This window comes from Rosa rugosa, chromosome 2, assembly GCF_958449725.1.
Source record: "Rosa rugosa chromosome 2, drRosRugo1.1, whole genome shotgun sequence".
NCBI classification, from domain to species: Eukaryota; Viridiplantae; Streptophyta; class Magnoliopsida; order Rosales; family Rosaceae; genus Rosa; species Rosa rugosa.
The window spans coordinates 66101551-66112293 of record NC_084821.1 but is presented as its reverse complement, the minus strand read 5'-3'; the positions used below and the strand labels follow the sequence as shown (position 1 = coordinate 66112293).

The 10743-nt window shown below is 36.2% G+C and overlaps 3 protein-coding genes across 4 annotated transcripts; all 3 read right to left on the bottom strand.

Annotated features, from left to right (window-relative positions):
* Positions 1 to 615: 615 nt before the first annotated feature.
* LOC133729443 (LRR receptor-like serine/threonine-protein kinase EFR) lies at positions 616 to 2522 on the bottom strand. The gene is made up of 3 exons (XM_062156971.1): positions 1897 to 2522; positions 1231 to 1302; positions 616 to 1133 (listed from the first exon to the last, which is right to left on the bottom strand). The coding sequence occupies exons 1-3, from the start codon at positions 2396 to 2398 to the stop codon at positions 766 to 768; spliced, it is 942 nt and encodes a 313-aa protein (XP_062012955.1). The 5' UTR covers positions 2399 to 2522; the 3' UTR covers positions 616 to 765.
* A 1904-nt stretch (positions 2523 to 4426) lies between these two features.
* Positions 4427 to 9944, bottom strand: LOC133729433 (probable LRR receptor-like serine/threonine-protein kinase At3g47570). Of its 2 annotated transcripts, XM_062156961.1 has the most exons (4): positions 8482 to 9942; positions 8307 to 8378; positions 5663 to 8219; positions 4427 to 5569 (listed from the first exon to the last, which is right to left on the bottom strand). In XM_062156961.1, the coding sequence occupies exons 3-4, from the start codon at positions 7683 to 7685 to the stop codon at positions 5214 to 5216; spliced, it is 2379 nt and encodes a 792-aa protein (XP_062012945.1). In that variant the 5' UTR covers positions 7686 to 8219; positions 8307 to 8378; positions 8482 to 9942; the 3' UTR covers positions 4427 to 5213. The 2 variants fall into 2 exon arrangements, with proteins under 2 accessions (XP_062012945.1, XP_062012944.1); XM_062156960.1 differs by having other exon boundaries at positions 4427 to 8219; positions 8482 to 9944.
* LOC133731315 (LRR receptor-like serine/threonine-protein kinase EFR) lies at positions 7808 to 8974 on the bottom strand. The gene is made up of 4 exons (XM_062158715.1): positions 8482 to 8974; positions 8307 to 8378; positions 7932 to 8219; positions 7808 to 7812 (listed from the first exon to the last, which is right to left on the bottom strand). The coding sequence occupies exons 1-4, from the start codon at positions 8972 to 8974 to the stop codon at positions 7808 to 7810; spliced, it is 858 nt and encodes a 285-aa protein (XP_062014699.1).
* Positions 9945 to 10743: the final 799 nt, after the last annotated feature.

Here is a 10743-nt window from a genome sequence, read left to right as displayed (position 1 = left end):
TATATATATATATATATATATATATATATATATATATATATATACACACACACATCGAGATGTGGATATGCGACCGAAAAGTGACCAAAAACTCGAAATTCATAAGTTAATTTTAAAGCAGAGCTCCGCTCTGGATTATATATATATATATATATATATATATATATATATATATATATATATATTATCATTTGTGCTATATATTATATGAATCCATGGGTTATAGATGTTCCAAATCAATTGTGCTATATTTCACCCAAAAAAAATAAAATAAAAAAAAGATCCATCTGTGTCATACACTATATGATCGTGGTTAATAAAATAAATAATTATGTTTTTTTTTAAATACTTCTGTACTTTGTATTTTTGAAATGGACTCGTTAAATTTCATGTATTTTTTAAGTCAAAAGTATTATACATGATTTTAAAGTTTTTTTCTTAGTATTTTACACACATATCATTGAACAAAAATGAATATAAATTAATATTTTAAAATTAAAAGAATTAATTAATTAAATAAAATTATTTTAACGAACTTTTCAACGACCTATTTGATAAAATGTCCGAATAATACACATATGTATCTTTAGCGTACTATACACATCCCGTATTTTACTAACTAACTTAGTTTTCAAAGTAATTTACAAAACTGACATAATTTGGCCAATTAGAAAAGTAGTTTCTTTACTAACATTAATTACTTAAGAAATAAATAATGATAGGACCAATATGAAACGATTATTGAATATTACATATATACTGCGATTAAGTACCTGTCAAATGATTGTAACTAAGGGAAATCATCTTTATTTGGGTTAAGTTTGCAATATCGGTGGGTATGCTTCCACTGAAACTGTTCATCCCCAATTGTAATGAAAGAAGTTGTGTGCATGGCAACCATTTGGATGGAAGTGGACCTTCAAATTGGTTGTAAGCTAGACTCAACTCTTGAATGTTCGGAAGATGCTGACATATATTGTCTGGAAGACTACCAGTCAAATTGTTTCTAAAAAATGTCAAAATAATCAAAGAAGACATGTTGAAGAGAGCCATAGGAATAGGCCCTTGTAAGGCATTGAACTGTAGGTACAATTCTTCCAACTGATCCAAAGTGCCAATCTCGTTCGGAAGTTCTGATTAATCAACACATTCAACTGATGTATAAGATATATGATAATCAAAAGTTTCAAATCCATTTAATTCAACAGAACTGATTGTTTTGTGTCATACCTTTGAAATTATTACCATCAAGCTTTATCTCCTTCAACATTGTTAGGTTTCCAATTTCTTTTGGTATGCTACCTGAAGTGATTAATTATAAATTAGGTAATAGCTTATCTTAACATGTTATGATGTTAAAGTGTACATAATGAACTAAAAAAAAAAAATTATATATATATATATATATATCACTAAACTATTGGTCTTTTATTTGTTGAAGGGGTAGGGTATGTTCTCCTCTCATGCTTTTTTTTTTTTTTAGCTGAAGCAAATAAGAGGCATGCCCCTTACTTGAATTTAATAAAAGAGTAAGAAGAAAAGAAGGAACATAGGAGGGGGACCAAACCAAACCTCCCTACAAAAGCAACGAAAAGAAATAAGCTATCGTAACCGAAATTGGGGAAAACCCAATTGGTCACTCTGACAATGCGATAAAAGAAAAGATGGTGTAGCATCCCACCACACCATATTAGGAGCAGTCGTACCATAATTCGCCAAAGCATCAGCTACCTTATTACCTTGTTCTCCTCGATCTCATGCTTATATATATCTTCCTTTATTAATTTTAATAAAAATTTTACCTCCCTTTGTTGAGGTTTGATTAAAAAAAAATGATAAAAAAAAAAGATCAGGCAGAGTCCCAGATAATTTGATTGTATGTTTGTTAGTTCGTACCTGATAGCTGGTTATAGCTCAAATTAATTACTTTGAGTGCTGATAAGTTGAATATGGCAGCTGGTATGTAACCTGAAAACTGATTACCATACAAATCAAAGGCTTGAAGTTTTGATAAGGACCCAAACCATGATGGAATGATACCCTTAAAGTTGTTGAATCTGAAGCTAATGAACTTCAATCGCTGCAAACGAGCCGATTCTTGGGGCAAGGGACCGTGGAAGCTGTTATTTTTGATCAGCAACTCAACAAGAAATGAAAGGTTGCCTAGTTCTGGAGGAATGGTGCCCGCGAGACCAAAGTAAGAGATGTTCAAGAAGGTGACTCGATGATGGCGTGCACCACAAGTGACACCAACCCAATTGCAAACAGGGGAGGTGGTTGACCAGTTGGTCAAGATCATGTTTTGAGGGTCAGTGGTGATACGATCTTTGAGAGCAAGAAGAGCAGACTGGTCTGTGCTGATGTTGGTTTGTGATGCCATGATTAAGCTAGCTGCCATACAACAACAGTACTGCACCAGGAAGAATCAAGTAGTTCTCTCCATTGTTTGAATATAAGTGGCTGGATCGAATATATGGATATATGCAAAATGTATGTGTGGAATTCTTAATTTATACTGCAAATCTAAGGGGCTAGTGGTTGACCCTTGGGCCTTGGCCATGATAATCTTTTATGCAAATGTTGCTGAGGCTGAAATTCGAGAACAGAAACAAAGCAAAAAATCTAATCTATGGACAGGGTCGTGATCATGCGATCATTAACCTCTTAATACTTGACTTGGTGGAATTAATTATATGTTCCCTCGTCTTACATCTTTGTTTTATTAGTACTTCTGCCGTCTTGTATGCTATATATGACTTGTTCTAAACTGATTTGATTCAACTTCTCTGACTATTCAGTTTTTAAACCTCACAAATCATCCAAATTAAAGGGTAGATGGTTGTTAAATAGATTGGTGATAAGCTAACTCTTTCTGCTTTGATTTTTATTAAAGTGGCCGGCATTGTAAATCATTTTGGATATTATGACCAAAGCAAGATGTCCAAACTTACATATATAATTCAATTTCTCTTCGATAAAATTCTTACTTTGCATTTTCTTAAATTTCTCTCTTTAGCTGTTACACTTGATTTTTTGTACTGTAGGGTGTACATGTACTGCAGCTGCTTTAAGGGTTTCAAAGCTTGCAGAAACATCAAAATGTAAATATCATAAACTGACTACTGCTAGAGTAATCTGGATTATTATTTTCTGTTTAGTTCTTCCATTGGAAGTTTCAACTTCAATTCATATCGTCACGAATAACTAGCGCATGAAGGCATGATTTAAATAGATCATCTGAGTAAGCAACACTAAACTCCTTTTTTTATTGTTATTGCAATTTTTTATTATTCTATAAACAACTCATCATAATTACAACAACTAGTCTTATGTGAGTCGAATTCATGACCTCCCATTTACGAAAGGGAGATTTATGCCACTAGTCTAAATGTTACTGGACAACAATATTAAACTCTTGTAAATACTAGTCTCATTATCAAGACTGATTCAAAATCTGTTGATATGCTTCTCACTACTGAAATTGCATTAAAGATAAATGTAGCATCTATGAATACTTTTCATAGATGTTAGTTTTGTGGGCTCAAATCTAAATTGCAGTCCAAGATATTCGAGCAGAATGAGTTTATTGGAATTTTTTGAGTCCTAGAAGTTTTTCTATTATTATTTGCTCAGTCAGAAATTAGAAAAATCATTAAAAAAAATTCCATTCGAGATTTTGAGTGTTGTCACTTGAAACATATTCTAAAAATTATGCTATACAAATGGTGAAATTAGGGCACCGGAAATATGAATGAAAAGTGGTCTTGACATGGTTTGACAATTTGCATTGGGAACTGTTTTCGTCAAATTTTGTCTACACATTTTTTTCTTGAAACTATCTTGTGTCATAATCTCACCATTGGTAAATCATCATTTTACGACTTTTTTCAAGTGATTGTTAGCAAGTATATCAATTTTTTTTTTTTAATGATTTTCCAAAGTCAACAAACCGGGAAAATCGCTAAAAAAGAAAAAACAAGTCATGACTAAGAATCAGGCTTCATCAATGATGAGATTATAGGTACGTACTCTGTCAAGTGGTGCACATTCTAAGAATCAGGCTTCATCAATGATGAGATTATAGGTACGTACTGTTAGCCTCACTTGTCATGTCCATCATTAGCTAGCATTACTTGCCAAGTCCACCATATAAACCGTTAACCTCGCTTGCCATGCCCATTGTTAGCCTCGCTTTCATGAGAGTGAGGTTGGGTGTGGGCATTTGATCATTAACGTCAACAATTAAGTAAATCTTGATAATGACTTGATAAGGAATTAATAATATATATGTTACTCTTACATCTTTGAATTATAGTACTTCTGCCGTCTAGCATGCTATGACTAGCTTGTTCTAGCTTGTTCCTCTTAGGATGTTAAAAACCTCATAGGTCATCCAAAGAGTAGCGGGTTGTTAAACAGACTTGCAATCAGCTAGCTCTCCCTTCCAAATGACAAGTTTGTATTCTATGGCCAAAGATGTGAGATGTCCAAAACCTTTTGGCATCTCATATTTTGCTAGCTTCTGTTATATTGTTCTTTGGATTTTGGGTTTGCTTAAATTGAGCCATGAAGCCAGAAATGAAAATCAGAGGTTGGTAAGCAACAACTCGACTCTTTACCCATCAAGTTAAAGTTACAGCCTCAGATACTTACCCCACCCCAAAATAAAACACGTAACGAAAAAATAATTACAGCAGGTCAGACAATATGCAGGCCTGGTGGTAATGGGCTCCTTGAGCATATTCAAAGCCCAAAAACCACACGAAACCGTATACAGTAATGAACTCTGAATGTTCGCCAACAAAAGAAGCTTTGAATGGAGAAGTCAGCTAACCCGAGCAGCAAGAGACAATAATGAAGAAGAGGAGTCCGTTGTGCTTAGACCATCTCATACACAAGTAAGCTTTGATTTTCTGTTTGATTTCATTGCATCTATTATTGTGCTTAGAATAGACCTAGCTCAATTACAATCAGTCTAATACTAGATATACACGTACTAATAGAAGTCTCGGGATATTTTCACATTCTGAAGAGTCGAGATTTAGTGTAAGAAAGGTGGGTTAAATGTTACACAAACATGAGCAGAATCGCACAATCATACTATTAAATCATTAAGGACCGAATCAAATGCCAAACCTACAAAATATACTATATAGATACAGAATATATGGTATATATTCATCAAAGGTCTGCTGAACAAGAGGATCGGTTCGTCACCACACCTCCTTCACATACTCGGTCTTGATTTTGTTCAGCGTGGCTACAGCCTCTTGCATATTTATCCTCTCTTCTGGTGTCTCTACACAACAAGCAACACCTAATCTCATAATGGATGATAAGCAAACATTATAGCTCACAAATTTAGGATCTTTCTGTGTCCCAAGTAAATTAGTATCAACAACTTCAACTATTGCATCTGCAAATAGTGAATTTGCAACCCATTGCTTTAAACTCATTTCCCCAACGAACATCTCATCAGTTGGCTTCCTTCTTGTGAATGTTTCCATCAATACAATGCCAAAACTATACACATCCCCTCTTCTAGTGACAATCCCTTCCGTTCCGTACTCTGCAATATATGATATATAAAACAGATTCTTAAGGACAACAACATTAATCATAACATACAAAGTTGAAACATATACTAGCAATAGTACATCACCTGGAGCCATATACCCAATTGTCGCCAGCGTCATCGTTTGAGTCATAGAATCTCCTCCGCCTAATAGTTTTGCTATGCCAAAGTCAGCAACATGTGCAACCATATCATCATCTAGTAATATGTTGCTGGGCTTCAAGTCACAATGGACAATAGGTGTTTCGTAATCGTGATGAAGATACTCCAAAGCTGATGCAACATTTATCATTATATCCAACCTCTGCAGCATGTTCAAAGAATAGTTCTGTGAATATAACCACTTCTCCAGGTTCCCATTAGGCATGTAATTCAGTATAAGAGCTTTGAAATCATTTTGATTGCAGCAACTGATGACTTTGATAAGATTTCGGTGACGAATATTGCTTAGCATGTCACATTCAACATCAAAACTTGTGAAAGCCCCTTCTGTTTCTAAATTAAAAACCTTTATGGCCACATCTACCCCATCTGAAAATGTTCCTTTATAAACTGAGCCAAAACTGCCAGTGCCAAGTAAGTTGCTCACATTGAATCCATTTGTTGCACTTAGAAGCTCTTGGTATGAAACTCTTCTGTACAGAGGTTGAGGCAAGTAGGTAGTCTCTATTGTAGCTTCCACATTCTTTTTTCTGCGTAACATCACCAACCAAATTATGGAGATCACAAGAAGCATTGCTGACAAGATCCCTGGAATAACATATTTCAAGATAGATGTATCACTTTTCCTTTTGCATGGTTGAACATGAAATCGGGATACACCACAGAGTCCACGGTTTGAAACAAACGATTGAGCAGACAAGTTTGTGAAAGGTCCGCCTGTTGGAATTTCTCCTTGGAGTTTGTTGAAAGACAAGTTCAGATACTTGAGATATGAGAGTGCTTCTAGAGACTTTGGAATCATTCCAGAGAGATTGTTCTGGGATAAATCCAAGCGTACTAAGCTTAGCAAGTTTCCAAAGGAACTAGGAATAGGGCCTTCTAAATTATTACTTGCCAAGGACAGATTGACCAAATTTTGTAGACTCTGAATACTGCTTGGTATGCTGCCAGATAGTTGGTTGTTTGATAAATCTACATCGATGACAACTTTCAAATTGCCAAAACCTTCTGAGAGAGGCCCAACTAGAGAGTTGGATGAAAGGTTTAAGTGCAAGATATCTGAAAGCCCCCACAAGGTAGATGGTATTGTGGATGTTAACAAATTGGACTGTAAGAATAGACCTCTGAGAGCTGCATTTAGATCACCCAAGCAGGCAGGTATGGCACCAGTAAGTTGATTCCCATACAGACTTAACTCATTTAGATGGATTAGTTGACAAAGTTCATCCGGAATGTGTCCTTGCAATTTATTACCATGCACATCCAAAATTTGGACATTCTGTAATCTTCCCATTGAAGTTGGAACTGGTCCACTCAGTTTATTTTCCGCAAGGTCTAAGAGTGTTAAGTTGCTCAAGTTGCCTATATCATTGGGGATGTTACCTCTCATGTTGCAGTCACCTAAATAAATGAATTCAAGTGATGCTGAGAGATTACTAAAGGAAACCGAAAGCTTGGCATTTAAAGGATTGTGTGACAAGGCTAATGTGCTCAGATCTTTAAGATTTGCCAAACAAGAGAAAAAATTTACTTCTGGAATAGAAGTATCAATGGTCAAATTATTCTGGTGTAAGGCAAGCCGATAAAGGTTTGCTAAGGCACAGAGCTCACTAGGAATAAAGCCGGAAAATAAGTTTTGGCCAAGCTCTAGCCTTATGAGCTGAGAAGCATTGGAGATGGATTTAGGGAGTACTCCACTGAGCTTATTTCCTCCTATGAAGAAAAATTGGAGGTTTGGAAGCCCAAGGCCTATGTTTGCTGGAAGGGTGCCTGAGAGCTGATTGTCGTGAAGATCTATCAATGTTATTGTGGAAATATTGAAGATCGAGGATGGGATGAGACCACTGAGATTATTAATTCCGAGGCTCAATCTCTCTAAACTTGGAAGATGACCAATCTCATGTGGTATAGTCCCTGCCAAAATTAATATCAACACCTTAATTGTCATTCAAATATTTCATTGGGTTATAGATGTTCCAAATCCTCTGTGCTATATATTGTATTTTCATTTCTTCGTTTCTTCACATAATTATAATCTGTTTATCTGTTCACTTGTTAATTAAAAACTTACTAACCTGTTTTGACCAATTAAAAGATTAGTCAGTTTACCCACATTGATGTACTTAAGAAATAAAAACATGATAGGAACAATATAAGTGTTTATATATATGCAGTTGACATTATGGTGGAATACCTGTCAAATAGTTCCACCCAAGGTCAATCATCCTTATCTGGGTTAAGTTGCCAATATTGGATGGAATTGGACCATCAATCTGGTTCTGAGCCAAATCCAACTGTTGAATGCTCGGAAGATGTTGATATATATTCTCTGGAAGACTACCATTCAAACTGTTTCTATAGAAAGTCATAGTAATCAAAGAAGACATGTTGAAGACAGCGAGAGGAACATGCCCTTCTAAGGCATTGAACTGCACAAACAACCTCTCCAGTTGATTCAAGGCTCCAATCTCGTTTGGAATTTCTGAAAAATCAACACGTATATATATTAACCTCGATCACCTACAAGCTGTGTGATCAATAAACTCCGTATTATCCATCTGCATCATACCTTTGAAATTATTTCTATCAAGGTATATCTCCTTCAACTTTGTTAGGTTTCCAATTTCTCTTGGTATGCTACCTGTTAATAATTTCTATTGGTGTTAGAGTATACATACATACATACATATAATGAACCAAACTAATTAACTTTGATGGTTAAATATTCTGTTTTACAATTTTACCTGATAGCTGGTTATAGCTCAGGTTGATTACTTGGAGAGCTGTTAAGTTGAAGATGGCAGCAGGTATGGAGCCTGAAAATCGATTACCATACAAATCGAAGGTTTCAAGTTTGGATAAGGACCCAAACCATGATGGAATGGCTCCCATAAAATTGTTGAATCTGAAACTGATGAGCTTCAATCGGCGCAAACGACCCAATTCCAAAGGCAAGGTACCATGAAAACTGTTATTTCTCAAGCTTAGCGCAACAAGGAACGATAGGTTACCAAGCTCCGGAGGAATGGTGCTCGTGAGTCCCATATAAGAGAGGTTCAAGACTGCCACTCTAAAGTGGCGTGCACCACAAGTAACACCAACCCAGTTGCAAACAGGGGTGGTGGTTGACCAGTTGGTGGAGATCATGTTATGAGGATCACTGGTGATATGAGCTTTGAGAGCAAGAAGAGCAGACTCATCTGTAGTGAGATTACTGTTGGTTAGTGCTGCTGCCATAGTTAAGCAGCTAGCCGCGGCCAGGAAGAACCAAGTAATTCTCTCCATTGTTGGGATATATGTTGCTGGAACGGAGATGGATATGTGCAGAATGTGTGGAGGTCTTAATTGAATCTGAGAAGCTAGAGTTACAAGAGGAACTGGCTTGACATATATAGTTGAATACACACACACACACTGGCTTGACATATATAGTTGAACACACACACACACACACACACAACACACACACACACACACACAACTACTAATGAAGAGGGCTTGGCTGAGCCTGAGCTGTCTGCCCCGACTTTTTGTCATATCAGAATCCACAAGATGGCGAAAAGCTTGATCAGTACACATACACATACGTCATTTAATACATCACTGATGAGGAAATGAGGTTCAAAATGTGTGGAATTGTTAGTAATTAAATGGATCAATGGAGATGCAATGCAACTGTGGTACATAAATGTTGTCTGACTATTCGGTCTGCTAATTCAAGCTGGTACATTAAAAAAGAAAGATCGCTGGCCGCTATTATATCATGTACATAAAGAATTGAGATTGAAAATTTAGTTGTGATATATTTCTGAATGCAGAAGTGATTTGCAGTATAATATATTGCTAGCTGTTAATACAAACCTCCTTTAGGCTACAACTATGCATAGAAGGTATAATTGTTTGAAGTTCAATACAGAAACTGTTCGCACACTCTTCAGTATCCTTCCAAAAACTTCTTCTTGAGAGGTTCAAGGCTGCAACTCTAAAGTGGCGAGCACAACAAGCTAGTAATGCGAAGCCACTTGCAAACGGGGCTAGTGATTGACCACTTGGTCAAGATCATGTTTTAGTTTGAAATTAAGAAGAGCAAACTGGTAAGTTGTGAGATTGTTCTTTTGTGCTGCCATGGTCAAGTTTGGTATACAAGAGTGTACCAGCAGCAACGTTATCGACAAGAGCAACTGACTTCTCTACATTGTATGCAAATATGGATTGCTGAGGCTGAAATCCTACAACAGAAACAAAAAAAAATTGATCTATGCGTGGACAGCGTCATGATCATTCAATCATTAATGTAAGTACCATATTCTTGATAATGTCTTGGTAAGTAATTGACTATAAGAATGTGTGCCTCTAACATGTTTGTTGTATACTTTTTGGCGTCTTGCAGCTATATATGACTTATTCTGTGCTGATTAATTCAACTTCTCTAACTCACAAGTCATCCAAAGAGTAGTTGGTTCTTTATCAGATTGGTGATCAGCTAAGCTCTTTCAGGTGTAAACCCTTTTGTATTTTATGGCCAAACATGTCCAAAACCTTGTGGATGGATTTAGGAGAGTTGCTCTCTAATGTGAATGGTTTTCATAGTAGACTTTCTCCTTCATCAAAAGGCTTTGCTTTTATTTTGACTGGCATTCTTGAAAAGAGTTTCCAATCTTATGATATGCATATAGGACCTTTTGGCATATTCTGGGTTTTGGGTAATGCTTAAATTGAGCCGTGGAAGCATGTACCAAAAAATAAATTGAGCCATGAAGCCAGAAATGAAAATCAGTGGTTAGTAAATCAACATTTTTTACCCCATCAAGTTAAAGTAACAGCCTCAGATATTTACCCCCCAAAGCAAGTTACACACAGCTTCTGATTGGGACACGTGGTGCTGTCTAGACCATGAGATTAAGCTACTGTACAAGCACTATAGCAGTAGCAGAGGCCTGCAGAGTTCAGAAATAGACCAGCCAGGCTATCCATTTTCCAGTTTGACCAAAACCCAGATACGCTGT

Excerpts from the sequence above, each read along its gene's own strand:
- LOC133729443 (XM_062156971.1), bottom strand. The coding sequence starts at position 2,398 with ATGGCAGCTAGCTTAATCATGGCATCACAAACCAACATCAGCACAGAC. Across the intron at positions 1,303-1,896 it reads GAGCTATAACCAGCTATCAG|GTAGCATACCAAAAGAAATT; the intron begins GTACGAACTAAC and ends TAATCACTTCAG. Across the intron at positions 1,134-1,230 it reads TGATGGTAATAATTTCAAAG|AACTTCCGAACGAGATTGGC; the intron begins GTATGACACAAA and ends TTGATTAATCAG.
- LOC133729433 (XM_062156960.1), bottom strand. The coding sequence starts at position 7,685 with ATGACAATTAAGGTGTTGATATTAATTTTGGCAGGGACTATACCACAT.
- LOC133731315 (XM_062158715.1), bottom strand. The coding sequence starts at position 8,974 with ATGGCAGCAGCACTAACCAACAGTAATCTCACTACAGATGAGTCTGCT. Across the intron at positions 8,379-8,481 it reads GAGCTATAACCAGCTATCAG|GTAGCATACCAAGAGAAATT; the intron begins GTAAAATTGTAA and ends AATTATTAACAG. Across the intron at positions 8,220-8,306 it reads TGATAGAAATAATTTCAAAG|AAATTCCAAACGAGATTGGA; the intron begins GTATGATGCAGA and ends TTGATTTTTCAG.